Raw genomic sequence first — 22,064 nt, forward strand, 5'->3', positions numbered from 1 at the left:
ATTTTTTTCCTTGCCCATTTCCTGGTAAGGTTTCTTTCCACCTATGCTCCACAAAATTGTCTTTCTCTTGCCAGTGGGTATTCCTCAAGGTCTTCCCTTTAGCTTTTTTTTTCTTCCTGGGATTAGGACCAGTCTTGTCCTTTTTCCAGGCATTTTTTCTCTTGACAGTTTCTTTCTCTGGCCCCGTGGGGCCATCCTTTTTTTGCTGTTGGAATAAAAACTTTAGTTACCCAATTGCTATTCCTACTATGAGCGCAACTGGTCTCCTAAGTAGTGAGTCCAATTCACACCAAGGTCCAATTAATAGTCATATAGACCGAGCAGCTCCAGATAGATACAGATCCGACCAAATTGTAGTAGATTCACAACTGTCTCAGTATAACCAATCATTGCTATGTCAAGCGTGGACTCCACAATAACTCTTGTATGCACCTCCTGTATTGGAAAGGACAGAATGGCCAAGAATAGTGAGTACTGCTAGCACTTGATATCAAACCAGTATTTATTATCCATAAAACATAGACATATAAAATTTAAAATTGGTCTCCCGTCACTCGCCCGACCCGGGTTTCGCCTCGGCTTCGTCAGGTGCATATGTACCACCCTTCGGGGGTTTGTCTCTTTTATAACTTGCCAGAATTAACTCCTCCCTCTATTTACATAAATTACCTTTCATACTTTCATTTTAATTCATTCCATACCTTCTCATACATAATTGCATACCCACATCTAATTCATAATGTACAATCAAAGAAAAAATATTAAATAAAACTTCCATGTACAAATAGGAGTTCATACCCCAAAACATTCAAACTATTCAAATTCCCTAGTTCCCCTTCTTCAATCACAAGGGGTGTGAACACTAGTCAAGATTCATATCCAAATATTTTATACTGGATCCCACTTATTACCCAGCTAAACACAGATTAGTCATATATTTCTATTCTTAAAGTGTAACTGCCTGTTCATTTTTTTATTCCCTAAAGGCCTCATGCACACGACAGTATTTTTTCACGGTCCTCAAAATGGGGTTCCATTGGTCCGTGATCCGTGACCGTTTTTTCGTCCGTGGGTCTTCCTTGATTTTTGGAGGATCCACGGACATGAATGCGGAGCCAAACGGATCCGTCCTGACTTACAATGCAAGTCAATGTGGACGGATCCGTTTGACGTTGACACAATATGGTGCAATTGCAAACGGATCCGTCCCCCATTGACTTTCAATGTAAAGTCAGGAGTTAATATACCATAGGATCGGAGTTTTCTCCAATCCGATGGTATATTTTAACTTGAAGCGTCCCCATCACCATGGGAACGCCTCTATGTTAGAATATACGATCGGATTTGAGTTAGATCGTGAAACTCAGATCCGACAGTATATTCTAACACAGAGGCGTTCCCATAGTGATGGGGACGCTTCAAGTTAGAATATCCTACGAACTGTGTACATGACTGCCCCCTGCTGCCTGGCAGCACCCGATCTTTTACAGGGGGCTGTGATCCGCACAATTAACCCCTCAGGTGCACCTAAAGGGTTAATTGTGTGTATCATAGCCCCCTGTAAGAGATCAGGTGCTGCCAGGCAGGAGGGGGCAGACCCCCCTCCCTCCCCAATAATATATTCATTGGTGGCCAGTGCGGCCTCCCCTCTCCCCCCCCCCCCAGTTAAAATCACGTTCCGAATCCCCCATCATTGGTGGCCAGTGCGGCCTCACATCTCCCCCCCCCCCCCTCATTCCCTCCTTAAAATCACGTTCCCCCATCATTGGTGGCCAGTGCGGCCTCCCCTCTCTCCCCCCCCCTAGTTAAAATCACGTTCCGAATCCCCCATCATTGGTGGCCAGTGCTGCCTCACATCTCCCCCCCCCCCCCTAGTTAAAATCACGTTCCCCCATCATTGGTGGCAGTAGAGAGTTCCGATCGGAGTCCCAGTTTAATCGCTGGGGCTCTGATCGGTAACCATGGCAACCAGGACGCTACTGCAGTCCTGGTTGCCATGGTTACTTAGCAATTTTTAGAAGCATTATACTTACCTGCGAGCTGCGATGTCTGTAACCGGCCGGGCGCCCCTCCTACTGGTAAGTGAAAGGTCTGTGCGGCGCATTGCCTATAGCACAGACCTGTCACTTACCAGTAGGAGGAGCGCCCGGCCGGTCACAGACATCGCAGCTCGCAGGTAAGTATAATGCTTCCAAAAATTGCTAAGTAACCATGGCAACCAGGACTGCAGTAGCGTCCTGGTTGCCATGGTTACCGATCGGAGCCCCAGCGATTAAACTGGGACTCCGATCGGAACTCTCCACTGCCACCAATGATGGGGGAACGTGATTTTAACTAGGGTGGGGGGGGGGGAGATGTGAGGCCGCACTGGCCACCAATGATGGGGGATTCGGAAATGATTTTAACTAGGGGGGGTGAGATGTGAGGCCGCACTGGCCACCAATGATGGGGGATTCGGAACGTGATGTTACCTAGGGGGGGGGGGGGGGAGATGTGAGGCCGCACTGGCCACCAATGATGGGGGATTCGGAACGTGATTTTACCTGGGGGGGGGGGGGGAGATGTGAGGCCGCACTGGCCACCAATGATGGGGGATTCGGAACGTGATTTTAACTGGGGGGGGGGGGAGAGGGGAGGCCGCACTGGCCACCAATGAATATAATATTAGGGAGGGAGGGGGTCTGCCCCCTCCTGTCTGGCAGCACCTGATCTCTTACAGGGGGCTATGATACGCACAATTAACCCTTTAGGTGCGGCACCTGAGGGGTTAATTGTGCGTATCACAGCCCCCTGTAAAAGATCGGGTGCTGCCAGGCAGCAGGGGGCAGTCATGTACACAGTTCTCAGTATATTCTAACTTGAAGCGTCCCCATCACTATGGGAACGCCTCTGTGTTAGAATATACTGTCTGATATGAGTTTTCACTTCGTGAAAACTCATATCTGAAAAAGCTTTTATGCAGACGGATCTGTGATCCGTCTGTGTGAAAGTTTCCAACGGATCACGGACGCGGATGCCAATCTTGTGTGCATCTGTGTTTTTTCACGGACCCATTGACTTGAATGGGTCCGTGAACCGTTGTCTGTCAAAAAAATAGGACAGGTCATATTTTTTTAATGGACAGGAAACACGGATCACAGCCGCGGATGAACAACTGTGCATTTTCCGAGTTTTCAACTGACCCATTGAAAGTCAATGGGTCCGCAGAAAATCACACACAACGGTCGTGTGCATGAGGCCAAAGGTATAGTACATCCTGCTGTCTAAGTGCTTTTGTGATTAAAATTTTGATCATTTTCAGTTTTACCTGCTAATAACTCCCACAAATGCATGCTACTTTCCTATTCAGCAGCTCTCATCTCACAGTGTTGCCATGTGCAGTCGTCTTTTCAGTATTATAACAAGAGATGGGTGAGCTCTGGGAGGAGGAGCTCAGCCCTGACAGCCTGGAGCTGGGCTGCTTTAGATGGTGATATCTTCTCAATTGTAGCAGCTAGCAATATGCAACTGGTCTTGTTTGAAAGCTGACAGTCCAGTCCATACAAGAACAGCTCTAGTTCAAGCAACAGAGGAGAAATCACTGTTAGAAATCGGGATGCTGTGAATGAAGCTGAAAGTAAAAGCAGATTTTACCCGTGATTATTCCCGACTCTATTTCTATCATTGATGTCTTCCCCTGTACTGAACAGATTTATGTCATTCTGATTTGCTTGGAATGTCAGCTTTCAGACAATACAAAGCCCATATTTCTAGCTGGTACCAAACCAGAGATATAAGCAGCTAAAGCAGCCCCCCACCCCTCCCTGTCAGCCTGGAAGAGAATGAGGGACAGCTGGCTATTAAGAGGTTAAAAGAAATGCTTACTGTATTAATGTAATTGCAGGGCTTGTCTTTGGTTAGCTGTATGTGAGGATACACACTGCTTTGGGTACTGTGGGAAGTTATCTGCGTTCTGATTGGTTCTGCTAGTTCATGTGAGGAGAGCAAGGGCTTATGGGAAGTTAGGGAAATACATATCTTAGGAAGTTGCTGAAATAGAGGCACAGATAAATATTGTTGTTAAGGGCTGAATACAGACATCAGAAAGGTAAAATTAGCTGAAAAATGCAGCTTCGTGAATATCTTCCCTTCAGCATCACATGTGTTAGGAATTTCATTTTTGGTAGTGAAATGGCATTTACACTTTAAATCGACTTGTGTAATTTATCCACAAATGGACTCCCACTATCACTTCTCATTCACATAGATCGAATCTCATGCTTAGTTTTTAAATCTAACAGCAGTCAAGGTTTGGGAGTAACCCAAATAGTCCAGCCGCTTTTTTGCAACTAGAATATACACCAGCCTTTTGTATCTGCCTAATAGCAGTCTAGGCTTGGGAGTGACCCTAATGGTCTGGCTGCTTTTCTGCAACTAGAATGTAAATCATATTTTTGTGTCTGCCCTTAAAGGGATTCTGTCACCAGGTTTCACCCCCGTCAGCTAAACATATGCTGATGTTCAGGGCGTCTTCACGATTCCTAATGTGGGCTTATAAATGTCATCTGTGGGCTTATTTAGCTAAAAAACAGCTATTACTAACCTGTCAGTCAAAAATTAAGGTGCCCAAGGGGATGTGAAGTGATGCAAGGTGCCGTTCGTGCCCAGCGCTGCCTTTCCAGACTTCTGCGCCGCCTCCTAATCCTCTGTGCCGCCTCTCACTCTCCCTCCCCCCTCCTTCTGCTGTAAGATCTTGCGCTTGCGCACAGGGCTCTGCCTGATGCGCCCGTGCGGACTTCTCCTTTTGACTTCTTACAGCGAAGTGCGCATGCGCCGGCACTTCGCTCAACCCCTGTATGCGTGAGATCTTACAGCAGGAGGAGGGGGAGGGAGAGTGAGAGGCGGCACAGAGGATTAGGAGGCGGCGCAGAAGTCTGGAAAGGCGGCGCTGGGCAAGAAGGCGGCGGGTGCGGCCGGCACCTTGCATCACTTCACATCCCCTTGGGCACCTTATTTGTTTGACAGGTTAGTAATAGCTGTTTTTTATCTAAATAAGCCCACAGATGACATTTATAAGCCCACATTAGGAATCGTGAAGACGCCCTGAACATCAGCATATGTTTAGCTGACAGGGGTAAAACCTGGTGACAGAATCCCTTTAACAGCAGTTCAGGTTTGGGAGTCTAGCTGCTTTTTTTTTTTTTTTTTTCAACTAGGGTATACACCAACTTTGTTGTATGTTCCTATGACAACAGTCCAGACCTGAGAGTGGCTCTAATAGTCTAGCTGCCTTCGCAACTAGAGTATACACCAGATTTTTATGTCTGCCTTAGGCCTCATGCATACGGCCGTTGTTTGGGTCCGCATCCAAGCCGCCGTTTTGGTGGCTCGGATGCGGACCCATTCACTTCAATGGGGCCGCAAAAGATGCGGACAGCACTCCGTGTGCTGTCCGCATCCGTTGCTCCGTTCCGCGGCCCCGCAAAAAAATTATAACATGTCCTACTCCTGTCCGCAAAACGGACAAGAATAGGCAGTTATATCAATGGCCGCCCGTTCCGTTCCGCAAATTGCGGAAGGCACACGGGCGGCTTCCGTTTTTTTCGCGGTTTGCGGACCGCATAAAATGGCACGGTCGTGTGCATGTAGCCTTATACAGCAATTGAAATTTGAGAGTGACTCTAGTATACACCTTTTTTTTTTTTTTTTATCTGCTTATAACAGCAGTCTAGCCTTAGGCCCCTTTCACACGGGCGAGATTTCTGTGCGGGTGCATTGCGTGAGGTGAACGCATTGCACCCACAATGAATCCGGACCCATTCATTTCTATGGGGCTGTTCAGATGAGCGGTGATTTTCACGCATGGTTGCTAGGTGACGATCGGGATGGGGACCCGATTATTATTATTTTCCCTTATAACATGGTTATAAGGGAAAATAATAGCATTCTGAATACAGAATACATAGTAAAATAGCGCTGGAGGGGTTAAAAAAATAAATAATAATTTAACTCACCTTAATCCACTTGTTCGCGCAGCCGGCATCTCTTCTGTCTTCATCTGTGAGAAATAGGCCCTTTGATGTCACCACGCTCATCACATGGATCATGTAAGGTGAGTTAAATTATATATTTTTTTTAACCTCTCCAGCCCTATTGTACTATGCATTCTGTATTCAGAATGCTATTATTTTCCCTTATAACCAGGTTATAAGGGAAAATAATACAATCTACACTACAACTAACCCAAACCTGAACTTCTGTGAAGAAGTTCGGGTCTGGGTACTACAGTCGGGTTTTTATCACGCGCATGCAAAACACATTGCACCCGCGCGATAAAAACTGAACATCGGAACGCAATCGCAGTCAAAACTGACTGCAATTGCGTACCTACTCGCGCGGGTTTGCCGCAATGCACCGGGACGCATCCGGACCTAATCTGGACACGCCCGTGTGAAAGAGGCCTTAGGAGTAGTTTTACTGGTCTGGCTGCTTTATCACAACTTAAGTGTGCCCCAAGTTTTTGTATCTGCTTGTACCAGCAGTTAAGGTTTAGGAGTGACTCTAAGGCCTCTTTCAGACGGGCGTTGCGGGAAAATGTGCGGGTGCGTTACGGGAACACCCGCGATTTTTCCGCACGAGTGCAAAACATTGTAATGCGTTTTGCACTCGCGTGAGAAAAATCGCGCGTTTTTGGTACCCAAACCCGAACTTATAACATGGTTATAAGGGAAAATAATAGCATTCTGAATACAGAATGCATAGTACAACATCGCTGGAGGGGTTAAAAAAAAATAATCTAATAATTTAATTCGCCTTAGTCCACTTGATCACGTAGCCCGGCATCTCCTTCTGTCTTCATCTGATCTCTGTGCTGCAACAGGACCTTTGGTGACGTCATTCCGGTCATCACATGATCCTTCACCATGGTAAACGATCATGTGATGACCGGAGTGACGTCACCACAGGTCCTATTGCTGCACAGAGATCAGATGAAGACAGAAGGAGATGCCGGGCTGCGCGAGCAAGTGGACTAAGGTGAGTTAAAAAAAAAAATTAACCCCTCCAGCCCTATTGTACTATGCATTCTGTATTCAGAATGCTATTATTTTCCCTTATAACCGATCGTCTCCTAGCAACCGTGCGCGAAAATCGCACCGCATCCGCACTTGCTTGCGGATGCTTGTGATTTTCACGCAACCCCATTCACTTCTATGGGGCCTGCTTTACGTGAAAAACACACAAAGAGGAGCATGCTGCGATTTTCACGCAACGCACAAGTGATGCGTGAAAATCACCGCTCATGTGAACAGCCCCATAGAAATGAATGGGTCGTTATTCAGTGCGGGTGCACTGCCCGTGTGAAAGGGGCCTAATAGTCTAGCTGCTTTTTTGCAACTAGAATATGCGCTCATTTTTTATATCAATTAAATCAGACATGCTTTTATGTCGAATTCTATGTTCAAACCTCCTGGTTGTAATGTTCCTAACTTATATGTTCACTCAACTTCTCGGAGATTGAACTTGGCCATAGGGTCTTCTCCTCGCCATTTATTATGCACTTGCTCCAAGCCCATAAACGTCAAACCTGTTGGATTTTTATTATGAACCTTTTTGAAATGGGCCAGATTGATCATTACACTTACATCTTACTTTACTTTTACATGGTGATGGACCATGTGATGAGCGCAGTGATGTCACCAAAGGTCCTTTTTCTCCCAGGTCCTCAAAGAAGAAGAAATAAGACGTGTTATAAGGGAAAATAATAAAGATCGGGTCCCCACCCCGATCGTCACCTAGCAACCATGAATGAAAATCGCACCGCATCCACATTTGCTTGCATTCACTTCCATGTGGCCTGTGTTACGTCAAATTCGCACAATATAGAGCATACTGCGATTTTCACGCAATGCACAAGTGATGCGTGAAAAATCAACGCTCATCTGCACAGCCCCATTGAAGTGAATAGGCCTGGATTCAGTGCGGGTGCAATGCATTCACCTCACGCATTGCACCCGCACGGAATTCTCGCCCGTGTGAAAGGGGCTTTATTTTGACTTGAGCTAATGATAAATCTGGCCCTATGGGTTTCTAATCCTTTTTTAATATTTCGAATATGTTCCTGCACTCTGGTCTTTAATTTTCTCATTGTTCGTCCCACATACTGGAGTCCACAAGGGCACTCCAGCATGTAAACCACCCCAGAGTTTTTGCACGTAAGCTCCCCCTCTACTTTATATGTTATTCCTTTAGTCTTCGATAGAACCTCCATACATTTAGGCTTCCTTGTATTTGCGGTTTTTGCATGGCAAATGTGAACAGATGTTTATTAACTTTATCTTTCTTTGTAGATACGAAACTCTGCACAAGGTGATCTTTTATATTGGGGGGCCTTTCTGAACATAACATCTGGTTTTGCTTTTTTGTGCTGTTGGTTTTGTTCTTTTTATAGATCCTCCTCCTAGAGCATCCTTCTCAATCCAGTCTGCTTAGGTCACATTTAGCGGACGCCTATCGGTTGTGCTGCACTCCTTTTCCGTAAGTGAAGCACTCTGGTTCTTCCAGACTCCTTCCCCTGGCTCTCCAGTAGGTGATTGCTTACCTATCTGTTCTCATGCAGGACATCTTCCTTGCTCTGCTCCTTTTACTTTAGATTTTTCTTTTTTCACAGCTGTGGATGGAGCTGGGTGTTTACCCTCATTTCTTTCTTGCGCATGGACAAGCACTTGTCCTTGGGATCATTGTGCTCTCCCACAATTCTTTGGATCGATCCTGGAGACCCATTTGCTTAGTTTTTCCGATCTACCATATCCATTCTAAACAATTTACATGGCTTTTCTCTTTCCACCCTCTGGGACTAATTTATTACACCCCACAGTGCTATGTCTGCAAATGGATTTTTGTAATTACTGTAAAATCCCTTTCATTGAGGGACACAGCTGTCACTAGGAGGCGACAAACAAAAAAAAAAAAAGTTTGCTTCAACCAGGTGGGCTATACCCTCTCCACAGATGCTAGGCTAATCAGTTTGTACCTGTACCTGTACCTGTAGCAGTAGGAGAGAAAAATAATAATAGCTAAGAACCAACGTGTCCTGGACCAGGAGGGAAAATAGAACAGGAGCCCAGGAACAAGAAAAACAAAGGGTGGGATCAATGAATTGATTGAGAAAGGGATTTTACGGTAAGTACAAAACTTCAAGGGGGCAGTAAAAAAAAAAAAAAACAACGGTAATGACTACACGTGCATTCCGTTTCCGTCATGTGCATCTAGCCGTTCTGTAGCTGGAGATGGACATAGTGCTTTGTCTGCAAGATCTCTCCTAAAATGCTTATGGCAACAATTTGGGGATCACCTTGTAGACAGCTTGATATATGGATTAAATGTAGTTGTGTTTATGTTTTTCAGGGTTTAGTGTCCCTTTAATCCAGTAGAAGTAAATAATGAATGTTATCATTCACTACCAACAAGGAGAGATCTTCAAAGTAAGGCTACTTTCACACTCGCGTTTTGGCTTTCCATTTCTGAGATCCGTTCAGGGCTCTCACAAGCGGTCCAAAACGGATCAGTTTTGCCCTAATGCATTCTGAATGGAAAAGGATCCGCTCAGAATACATCAGTTTGCCTCCGATCAGTCACCATTCCGCTCTGGAGGCGGACACTAAAATGCTTGCAGCGTTTTGGTGTCTGTATGATGAAACGGAGCCAAACGGATCCGTTCTGACACACCATGTAAGTCAATAGGGACGGATCAGTTTTCTATGACACAATCTGGCACAATAGAAAACGGATCCGTCCTCCATTGACTTTCAATGGTGTTCAAGATGGATCCGTCTTGGCTATGTTAAAGATAATACAAACGGGAGTGTGAAAGTAGCCTAAAGAGAGAGGCCCACATTTATCAGGAGACAGTACAATGATAAATGTAGGACAGCAAAGACCACAGAGAAGATTTGGGTTCTACTCACACTTCAACAGTCCAGGAATAACGGGTGTAGTACCTATAGCATCCACTTTCAATAGTCAGTCTTTATTAGTCCATAAATCAGGCATCCTCAAACTGCGGCCCTCCAGCTGTTGCAAAACTACAACTCCCAGCATGCCCGAACAGCCTACAGGTATCAGCCTACAGCAGGGCATTGTGGGAGTTGTAGTTTTACAACAGCTGGAGGGCCGCAGTTTGAGGATGCCTGCCATAAATGATATATAAAGAAATTGGGATTTTTCTATCCCTTATTACAGCTGGCTCTTTTACAAAGACCCAGTGAAACATTGTCATTTCTCCTTATATCATTATGGATTAATAAAGACTGAACATTCAATGTAAATCAGTCTCTAGAAGAACATTTTACTCTGCAGTGAAGCTCCATTTCCAGGGGGCTGGAAGTTACAATGCAGCACTTTAGTTGTCTGTCCCCAGTATAGAGTTAGATTGATGCATCTTCAGACATTACTAGTACTTAACATCTGCCAGTCATTCTTTTTTTTTCTTTTTTTATTAAGGACAATGGACTTTGGGTTTGATACTTGTATACATCTCTAGGAAGGAACATGCAACTGGATTTAGAGTTATCCTCTAAGGCAGGGATGGCCAACCTGTGGCTCTCCAGCTGTTGTGAAACTACAACTCACACCATGCCCTGCTGTAGGCTGATAGCTGTAGGCAGTCTGGGCGTTGTAGTTTTGCAACAGCTGGAGAGCCTCAGGTTGGCCATCCCTGCTCTAAGGCTTGGGTTCACATGTGAATTAATATCCATAGGAAAAATCTGCTGTGGTTTCTGTGCATTTCCACCCAAAAAAAACTTCAACAAAACCATGTATTACATGCAGTTTGTGCTGAGGCAAAAGCTAGCAAATTTCATCCTCTCCCTTGAGAAGGGTGAAATCCACTGTAAAGCTTTTCTGTGTTTTTTTTTTTTTTTTTTTTTAATGCAGCATGTGGATGAGAATTCAGAAATTCTCACCCAATTTTCAGGTACTGTGCTATGGATTTGCTGCACTAAAATCCACAGCTAATCACTTGTGTGACCCTGGTCTAAGGATGGCTGCACACGGTGCAGAAAAGGTTTATGAAATCTGCACTATTTATTGCTATTTGTGCATTTTTGGGTGCAAAATTTTCAGCGGATTTTCTGTTTGTTAACAACCCCACTGAATTCTATGGGAAGGAAAAAACTCTACAGAAGGTGAGGAATTGCACAAACAATTGACATGCTGCAGATTTTAAAATCTGCATAACAGGTCAATTTCTGCACACCAAGAAGAAGGAAAAAAAAAGTACATGAGATTTCTCAAATCTCATTCACTTTTCTGGTACAGTACATAATCTACACCTTGTGTAGCTAAAGCCAAAAATGGTGTTGGATGTCATCAAGAAATGTGTTCATGAGCCACAGGCGGGGGCACATCCAGTCAGTCACAGTGTAAAATGAAGCTTGTTTCTACTATACTCTGTTCTGAGTGCAGCCTGCAATGTAAAGTATGGATGATTTTTGTATTTCTGGTTCATGTTTATTTCCAGGGTCCTAGATATACATACATTTTTATATATTTTTTTTATTTTCATGGACCCTGATCAAAGCTATGATATCCAGAATAAAACGCCTCCATTTTGTCCACCCAGGATGTCATTTTACAGGGTTTGTGTGTTATTGCACTTGCTGTGTCCTACAAATATAATAGCAGCTACTTGAAGCAGATTTGCACTTCTTTCCTATTGGACATTCTGAGGTGTAACAGAGGTTGAATTGTCCCCATCCCTGATCATCATCCGCAGAGATCACCACCAGGTAAAAGTCAATCAGTAATGAAACTTTATTATGTATCAAGAATTAACCATCAAATCACCAGTCACATCTTCTCACTTTTAATCCTGTAATTTCTTGTGTCGCAGCCAGACGTTATTTACAAACTGTATGCTCGTGTTATGGGGTTTGCTCCCTTCCTCAAGCAGTAGTATCCTCATCCTGTATGTCTCTGCAGGGGAGGGGTAGTGTATCCCTTTTGTTGGCGGAGGCATGCTTCTGTACCTCTTGTCAGCTCCAGGCCGGATAGTGGTGATTGTAAGATCCCTTCCCCACTCCAGCAGCAGGAATGTATGAGGCAAAATGCAAAAAAAAAACAATTACTGGTGCAAAAGTGGAGTTTTCTTTATTTTTTTAGGGAGGAATCTGCACCCTTGTTGGGTGATTAGTCACATTTGTCCTCCACAGCCTATCTACTCACAGGGCATACAGTCCAAACATCCTGAAGGTCTTCAAGTGTTAACAACGCTTCAAGTTTATTTGAAGGGTCTTCAGGAGTGTTAACCTTCCCAGCCCTCCCATAACTGGTCTCTATAGGGCAAAGAATAGACAAGATCAGTGCCTAGAGTATCACATCACATCCCATCCCAGCCCAATATTCTGCATACAGGTAGCAAGACAACAAAGAAGGCTTAATTTGCTCTATTATTCAACCCAGATGCTGGACGAGATCTACACTGGTCTGTACGCATCATTGCAGCATTTCTCTGCAAGTGGATTTTATTAGCTGACTGTACAGAGAAATGATGATTGAGAAACCTCTGTTTCGAAGATTGGTTGCCAATGTAACAATCACATTTGTGAAGATCTCAAAGGGAAGGGTGGTAACTTTCCATAGAACACCGCTATCCACACAGGAATTTTCTCTGGGGTGGATGATTAGGGATTTCCAGGAAGGCTTTCCTTAAAGGGGTTGTCTCACTTCCGCAAATGGCATTTTCATCACCCTGCAATCCAGCAGCAGTGGCCGTGCTTGTACACTACAGGAAAAAGCGATGGCCTCTGGTGGAGCAGCAGCTCTTGTCCCAGCCACCTTGTATCTGCATTGCTGGATTACAGGGTGGTCATAACCATGGAAACAAGCAGTGTATAATGCGATGGAAAAATGAATCCAGCCAGCAAAGGCAATATGGGCAATACATTAGTAAGTGTCTTGTATTAACTTTCTCTACAAAACCGGAGAGGATGAGGAGTTTGCCTTTATGTAAAGTCCTGACTAAAACCCACAGAAGATATAAGTGAGGGACATGAACATGTGCATGCAGTACTTTTAGTCCGGCTGCCTCTCGGCATGCGCTGCTGTCGGAACTCCGCCCCATTATAGTCAATGGGGACGGAGCGGCAGTCCGGAGGCACACGTGAACTAGCGGCAGGACGGGTCTGACAGGCTGTTCACCCGCCGGAGTACTCTGCCGCTAGTGTGAAACTAGCCTTAACCAACAGACCTGACATAAAAACAGATGTGCAAGTTGGGGGACACCTGGGAAATGGTGACCATAAAGTAATACTCTTTTGAATGACATTTGGAAGGTTGTTTCTTCAGGGAGGAACAAAAATACCAAACTTCACAAAAGCTAAATTTAGCCAACTAAGAGAGAGGTACATACCTTACGGGAATAAAAGGTTAAGGAACAAAAAAAAAAGTGGATAAATAGAACCGTAAAGAAAGCAATAAATTACAAAAAGAAAGCATTTAAATCACTAAAACAGGAGGGTAGCGAGGAAGCACTGAAAAACTATAAAGGAAAAAAATAGAACATGTAAAAAAACAAATAAAAGCAGCCAAACTAGAGATCGAGTTATTGCCAAAGAGAGCAAAACTAACCCTAAAATGTTCTACAATCATATAAATTGTAAAAAGTTTAAATCTGAAGGTGTCAGCCCTCTACAGAGTAATGAGGGGGGAGTTGCAGAGAGCAATGAGGAGAAAGCAAAGCTATTAAATATTTTTTTCTCCACTGTATTCACCGAAGAAAATGCAGAATGTAAAAGTAAATTACCCATTAAAAGTGCCCTGTCTGACCCAGAAAGAAATACAGCGGCATCTTAAAAAGATTAAAATGGACAAATCGCCAGGACCAGATGGCATACACCCCTGTATCCTAAGATAATTAAGTAATGTCATAGCCAGACCCTTATTTCAGATATTTACGGACTCTATATTGACAGAGAGTGTTCCACAGGATTGGCACATAGCAAATGTAGTGCCAATATTCAAAAAGGGTCCAAAAACAGAGTCTGGAAACTATAGGCCGGGAAGTTTAACCCCTTAAGGACTCAGCCCTATTTCACCTTAAGGACTTGGCCATTTTTTGCAAATCTGACCAGTGTCACTTTAAGTGCTCATAACTTTAAAACGCTTTGACTTACCCAGGCCGTTCTGAGATTGTTTTTTCGTCACATATTTTACTTCATGACACTGCTAAAATTGGGTCAAAAAAGTTAATTTTTTTGCATAAAAAAATACAATTTTTACCGTAAATTTTGAAAAATTTGCAAATTTCAAAGTTTCAGTTTCTCTACCTCTGTAATACATAGTAATACCCCCAAAAATTGTGATGACTTTACATTCCCCATATGTCTACTTCATGTTTGTAGCATTTTGGGAATGATATTTTATTTTTTGGGGATGTTACAAGGCTTAGAAGTTTAGAAGCAAATTTTGAAATTTTCAGAAATCTTCAAAATCCCACTTTTTATGGACCAGTTCAGGTTTGAAGTCATATTGTGAGGCTTAGATAATAGAAACCTCCCAAAAATGACCCCATTCTAGAAACTACACCCCTCAAGGTATTCAAAACTGTTTTTTCAAACTTTATTAACCCTTTAGGTCTTCCACAAGAGTTAATGGCAGATGGAGAAACAATTTTGAAATTTCTATTTTTATAATATTAATATAATCCATTTTTTCCAGGAGTAAAACAAGGGTTAACTGCCAAACAAAACTCAAAATGGGTTGCCCCGATTCTGTAGTTTGCAGAAACACCCCATATGTGGTCGTAAACTACTGTTTGGCCGAACGGGAGCACATAGAAGGAGGGGAACACCATATGGGTTTTGGAAGGCAGATTTTGCAGTACTGGTTTTGTTTATACCATGTCCCATTTGAAGCCCCCTGTTGCACCCCTAGAATAGAAATTTCAAAAAAGTGACTCCATCTAAGAAAGTACACCCCTCAAGGTATTCAAAACTGGGTTTACAAACTTTGTTAACCCTTTAGGTGTTTCACAAGAGTTGATGGCAGATGGAGAAACAATTTAGAAATTTCTATTTTTTGGAAAATTTTCCAATATAATAAATTTTTTCCAGGAGTAAAACAAGGGTTAACTGCCAAACAAAACTCAAAATGGGTTGCCCCGATTCTATAGTTTGCAGAAACACCCCATATGTGGTCGTAAACTACTGTTTGGCCGAACGGCAGGACATAGAAGAAGGGGAACGTCATATGGTTTTTGGAAGGCAGATTTTGCTGGACTGGTTTATTTACACTATGTACCCTTTCAAGCCCCCTGATGCACCCCTAGAGTAGAAACTCCACAAAAGTGACCCCATCTAGGAAACTACGGGATAAGGTGGTTGTTGTTTTGGGACTATTTTAGGGGTAAATATGATTTTTGGTTGCTCTATATTACTCTTTTTTGAGGCAATGTAACAAAAAAAAAATTCTAAAATTGTTTCTACATTCGCTATTTAGTTTTGTGGAACACCTAAAGGGTTAACATAGTTTGTAAAGTAACTTTTGAATACCTTGAGGGGTGTAGTTTCTTAGATGGGGTCACTTTTTTGGAGTTTCTAGTCTAGGCTACATCAGGGGGGGCTTCTAATGGGACATGGTGTCAAAAAAAAACTGTCCATCAAAATCTGCCTTCCAGAAACCATATGGAGTTCCCTTCGTTCTATGCCCTGCCGTGCGGCTATATAGCCATTTACGACCACATATGGGGTGTTTCTGCAAACTACAGAATCAGGGCCATAAATATTGAGTTTTGTTTGGCTGTTAACCCTTGCTTTGTTACCGGCAAAAAGGATTCAAATGGAAATTTTGCCCAAAAATGGGTGTTTTGGCACAGTTTTTATTTTATATTTTTAACACCGTTCATCCGAGGCGTTTGGGCAAAAGTTATTTTTATAGCGACGACTTTTACGCACGTGACGATGCCCAATATGTATGGTTCTCAGACTTTGGAGACACTAAGCAGGCATCCTAAAAACTGCGGCCCTCCAGATGTTGTAAAACTACAATTCCCACCATGCCCTGCTGATTGCTGTAGGTTGTCTGGGCATGCTGGGAGTTATAGTTTTACAACATCTGGGGGGCCGCAGTTTGAGGATGCCTGCACTAAAACTAATATTTTTTGGGGAAAAAAAATATGTTTCTGTGTCTCCAAAGTCTGAGAGCCATAGTTTTTTATGTTCTCTAGTGGACTGTTGGGGATTATAAAAATTTAGTACTCCATGGAAGTGTGATACTCCCTGAAGCAATCGATAACGCAGAGGCCCGGATGATCGGGGCAAGTGTCACATTGAGTGGTGGTGTCCTTCCGTATCCCCCTCTTGTGACACACTCTGCATCTTTTTTGGGTTCGTCCCTTCTTTCCAGTATGGGGGACCACACCCGGAAAGTGTTGGCCAGGGACGATCCGGGCGCCTCCAGTTCCCGAGGTACTCCGGCCTGCTCTTTCCCGGTCCGAAAAGATCAGGTCCTTGAGGACTGCCTCATAGAATTGGAGGAATGTCCCTGTGCTGCCAGCGCTTCGGGATAGTACAAAAGAGTTGTACATGGCAACCTGCACCAAGTAGACCGCAACTTTTTTGTACCATGCCCGGGTTTTGCGCATGGCATTATATGGCGTGAGGACTTGATCAGAGAGATCAACTCCTCCCATATACCGATTGTAGTCGACGATACAATCGGGCTTGAGGACCGTTGCCGCGGTACCTCGCACAGGGACTGGGGTGGTGCTGTTACCGTGGATTGTGGACAGCATAAGGACATCCCTCTTGTCCTTATACCTGACCAGCAACAGGTTTCCACTGGCAAGGGCACGGGTCTCACCCCTGGGGATAGGTACCTGGAGGGGGTGGGCAGGAGGCCGCGTTGATTTTTCCGCACGGTCCCACAAGCGAACGTGGATCTGGCGGCAAGGGACCTGAACAAGGGAATGCTGGTATAAAAGTTGTCCACGTACAAGTGGTAACCCTTATCCAGCAGTGGGTACATAAGGTCACACACGAGTTTCCCGCTAACACCCAGAGTGGGGGGACATTCTGGGGGTTGAATACGGGAATCTCGCCCCTCGTACACACGAAATTTGTAAGTGTACCCTGAATTTTGTATAGCTTCACGCCATACCTCGCCCGCTTTGTGGGAATGTATTGGCGGAAACGGAGTCTCCCCTTGAACGCAACGAGAGACTCATCAACCGCGAGCTCCCTTCCAGGTACGTAGGCCTGCTGAAATGTGGCCCCAAAGTGATCGATGAGCGGCCGTATCTTATACAGCCGGTCATAGGCAGGATCACCTCGGGGGGGACATGCTGCATTATCGGAATAATGCAGACATTTCCGGATGGCCTCAAACCGGGGACGTGTCATGACCATACTGTACAGTGGGGTCTGGTATAGGACGTCCCCACTCCAGTATTGCCTGACACTGGGTTTTTGAACTAGACCCATATGCAGCACGAGGCCCCAAAATGTCCTCATCTCGGCTGCACTGACCGGCGTCCAGCCACCGGGTCTAGCCAAAAATGAGCCCGGGTTCTGAGCGACGAACTGTTGGGCGTACAGATTCGTCTGCTCCACCATCAGATTCACCAGTGGGTTACTGAAAAAAAAACTAAAAAAAGTCAATTTCAGTAATACCCACTGTGGGAATCTGGATTCCAGGATTGCCAGCAAAATCCAGAATCTCGGGCTCAAAGTCCACTGGGGGACACCAGCTAAGTTCATCGGCAGGGGGCTCCGGTGGGCTTATTTGGTGGGCCGGGAAACCAGTACGAACCCCAGGGCGGCTCGTACTAGGGTGGGCCACAGGATCCCTAGCATGTGGGGCCCCTGGCTCATCGCCGCCTTGGGGGCTCATCGTCATCAGATGATGATGAGGAGGATGCGGATGATAAAAGGAATGTGGGGTCATCCTCATCCTCACTGGGGCTCTCGGAGTCGGAGGCAATCTGGGCATATGCCTCCTCGGCCGAGAACATCCGGCGGGCCGTGTGTGTGTGTGTGTGTGTGTGTGTGTGTGTGTGTGTGTGTAAACCTTTATTGTATGTGCGTGTGTGTGGGGGCACGGGTGTTCACGTACTAAAAAGTCGAGGCAAAAAAATGGGCAAGTGATAGAAAAAAAAAAAAAAAAAAAAGTTCAAACTTGCTGATCAGCGGTACAACGCTGATCAGTGGTGGGGCGGTGCGCTAACAGTGGCCGGACGCTAAGAGTGCCGGACAGTCAGCACACGGAAAAAAAAGGTTGTGGTAAGGAGGGTGGTGGTGGGGGAACTGGTGGACGGGGGGGGGAGGGTGGTGGTGGGGGAACTGGTGGACCGGGGGGGGGGGGGGGCAAGTGGCAGGGGGGGTCTGGGGTCTGAAAGATGTACCAAAGAAAGTTTAGAATAAAAGTTATTTTTTTCTTCTAACTTTTCCCTTCTTTCCCTGCCTAACGGTGCCTCTCCCTCACTGACCCTAACCTACCTGGGTGGCGATGGGTGCAGGAGGGTGATGGATGGAGATTAGGGGGGGACTCAGGAGCTGGTGCTGGACGATGCTGCCGGGTGCTTGTGCAGAACAGGAAGAGGAGGGGAGAGAGGAGCGCAGGAAGTTTGAATCTCGCGCCTCTCTCCCCTGCACCAATCAGCACCCTGGACAGCGGCATTCAGCACCAGAGCCAGCGCCGCCTCTCCAAATCCTCGGACTGCGATAGGTGGTGTATAATTACGCCACCGATCGCAGTCTTTTTCCGGTTCATCGGGTCACCGGAGACCCGAATGGACCGGAAACGCAGAAAACCGCAGGTCTGAATTGACCTGCGGTTTTCTGCGATCGCCGATACGGGGGGGGGGTCAAATGACCCCCCCCTGCATTGTTACAGGATGCCGGCTGAATGATTTCAGCCGGCATCCCGTTCCGATTAACCCCCGCGGCGCCGGAATCGCGATTTAAAGCCATGACGTACCGGTACGTAATGGGTCCTTAAGGACTCGGGAAACATGCCGTACCGGTACGTCATGCATCCTTAAGGGGTTAACATCTGTTGTGGGTAAACTGTTTGAAGGTTTTCTAAGAGATGCTATCTTGGAGTACCTCAATGAAAATAAGCAAATAACGCCATATCAGCATGGCTTCATGAGGGATCGGTCATGTCAAACTAATTTAACTAGTTTCTATGAGGAGGTAAGTTCTAGACTTGACAGCGGCGAATCAATAGATGTCGTATAGCTGGACTTCTCTAAAGCATTTGACACTGTACCGCATAAAAGGTTAATATATAAAATGAGAATGCTTGGACTGATCGAAAATGTCTGTGGTTAAAGCGAACCTTTCACCTCATTTTCACTTTATAAACTAGCAACAGTACCTTATAGATTATCTTGAGTGTGTTGTTATCCATGTTAGTGCCGCTTTCCTGGGCTCTTTATACTTCAAAAAATTGTCTTATAAACTTCACATTCGGTGCTCCAACAGTCATGCAACCAGTCAAGGGGGTAGCCCTTCCATCTCCTCTGGCCGTACCGCCCCTGCCCTAACCCCTCCTCTATGCTCCTTAACTGACAGCCGGCTCAGTCGCTGGGACGGCACTTCCGGAACCTGCGCATGCGCCGTCCTATAAATCACAGAAAAAATGCACCAAACAGATATGCCACTGACTATACTGGCTAGTCATAAATGCAGATATTAAAAGCTGAGACTTTCGCCAATATATTCCTGTCAGGAAAATATCGGAGCCCATCATTGCACCACGTCACGGTCACTCAGCATGGCAAAGGGTCCTACCACTACGCTACCTATGGTGTGAACACGGTCTGAAGGCGATGTAATCCAGCTCGCAGCCAGGCTTCCACACAAACGCCTAGCAGGACAACTAGTGCAATGTGAACAAAGCCAAGACTGCAAGCCACGCCCATATCAGACCCTGTGATGGAGGTCACCAGGTGCAAAAGAGTGTTTGAATGCCAGGTAACGGCACATACACTACATATAAAACAAGACAAAAACACAGAAATATAGTGGCAATACTGAAGGAGCGGCTCAACCCCTAACACTGTAGCGTGTTTTACATTGGGGGAGCAGCCCCACCGCATGTGGACCGCAGCAAACGACTATCCCCAGCAAAAAATGCATACGGTGGAGGATGTCGGCGCGGTCCACATGCACCACAAGGGCATCCTACACAAAACGGAGCATTGTGCGGATGTAAATACAATCATATAAATCACAGAAAAAATGCACCAAACGGATATGCCACTGACTATACTGGCTAGTCATAAATGCAGATATTAAAAGCTGAGACTTTCGCCAATATATTCCTGTCAGGAAAATATCGGAGCCCATCATTGCACCACGTCACGGTCACTCGCACGGGAGGGAGAGCAGACAGGCCGGCATCGCGTAAGGCGCATGCGCGATTCTCTTACATGATCGCGCTTTTGTCAGCAAGAAAGACTGGATCGCGCGGCTAATCAGGAGGACAGCGCATGCATAGGTTCCGGAAGCGCCGTCCCGGCGACTGAGCCGGCTGTCAGTTAAGGAGCATAGAGGAGGGGTTAGGGCAGGGGCGGTACGGCCAGAGGAGATGGAAGGGCTACCCCCTTGACTGGTTGCATGACTGTTGGAGCACCGAATGTGAAGTTTATAAGACGATTTTTTTAAGTATAAAGAGCCCAGGAAAGCGGCACTAACATGGATAACAACACACTCAAGATAATCTATAAGGTACTGTTGCTAGTTTATAAAGTGAAAATGGGGTGAAAGGTTCGCTTTAAGTAACTGTCTCAGTGATAGAAAACAGGGTGGTTATTAACAGTACATACCCAGATTGGCTCACTGTCCCTAGTGGGAGTACCTCAGGGGTCAGTATTGGGCCCTATTCTCTTCAATATATTTATTAATGATCTTGTAGAAGGCTTGCACAGTAAAATATACATTTTTGCAGATGACTCTAAACTGTGTAAAATAATTAACACGGAAGAGGACCGTATACTGCTACAGAGGGATCTGGATAGATTGGAGGCTTGGGCAGAGAAGTGGCAGATGAGGTTTAACACTGACAAATGTAAGGTCATGCACATGGGAAGGAATAATGCAAGTCACACGTACATACTAACTAGTAAAACACTGGGTAACACCGACATGGAAAAGGACCTAGGAATTTTAGTGAACAGCAAACTAAGCTGTAGAAACCAGTGTCAGGCAGCTGCTGCCAAGGCCAATAAGATAACGGGTTGCATCAAAAAGGGCATAGATGCCTGTGATGAGAACATAGTCCTATCACTTTACAAATCACTAGTCATACCACTTATGGAGTACTGTGTACAGTTCTGGGCTCCTGTGAACAAGGCAGACATAGCAGAGCTGGAGAGGGTTCAGAGGAGGGCAAATAAAGTAATAACTAGAATGGGGGGACGGATGGACTACAGTACCCTGAAATATAAAAAAAAATAAGGGGGGGGGAGATCTAATAACTATGTAAAAAATATATCAGGGGTCAGTACAGAGATCTCTCCCATCATCTATTTATCTACAGAATTGTGAGGGGACATCCTCTGCATCTGCAGGAAAGAAGGTTTGTACACAAACATAGAAGAGTATTCTTTATGGTAAGAGCAGTGAGGGGCCTGGATGTATTTCTGGAGTGTAATAATAATACACTGCTCAAAAAAATAAAGGGAACACAAAAATAACACATCCTAGATCTGAATTAATTAAATATTCTTCTGAAATACTTTGTTCTTTACATAGTTGAATGTGCTGACAACAAAATCACACAAAAATAAAAAAATGGAAATCAAATTTTTATACCCATGGAGGTCTGGATTTGGAATCACACTCAAAATTAAAGTGGAAAAACACACTACAGGCTGATCCAACTTTGATGTTATGTCCTTAAAACAAGTCAAAATGAGGCTTAGTAGTGTGTGTGGCCTCCACGTGCCTGTATGACCTCCCTACAACGCGTGTGCATGCTCCTGATGAGGTGGCGGACGGTCTCCTGAGGGATCTCCTCCCAGACCTGGACTAAAGCATCTGCCAACTCCTGGACAGTCTGTGGTGCAACGTGACGTTGGTGGA

At 45.1% G+C, this 22,064-nt stretch overlaps 1 protein-coding gene across 3 annotated transcripts in view; it reads right to left on the bottom strand.

Annotated features, from left to right (window-relative positions):
* Positions 1 to 11,775: 11,775 nt before the first annotated feature.
* SULF2 (sulfatase 2) overlaps positions 11,776 to 22,064 on the bottom strand; it is a 115,912-nt gene continuing 105,623 nt past the window's right edge. For all 3 annotated transcript variants that reach the window (XM_040434883.1, XM_040434884.1, XM_040434885.1), the window contains one exon: positions 11,776 to 12,311. In XM_040434883.1, coding sequence (XP_040290817.1) covers positions 12,281 to 12,311 — 31 coding nt within the window. In that variant the 3' untranslated portion in view covers positions 11,776 to 12,280. The remainder of the gene's footprint in view (positions 12,312 to 22,064) is intronic.

This window comes from Bufo bufo, chromosome 6, assembly GCF_905171765.1.
Source record: "Bufo bufo chromosome 6, aBufBuf1.1, whole genome shotgun sequence".
In the NCBI taxonomy this organism is placed as follows: Eukaryota; Metazoa; Chordata; class Amphibia; order Anura; family Bufonidae; genus Bufo; species Bufo bufo.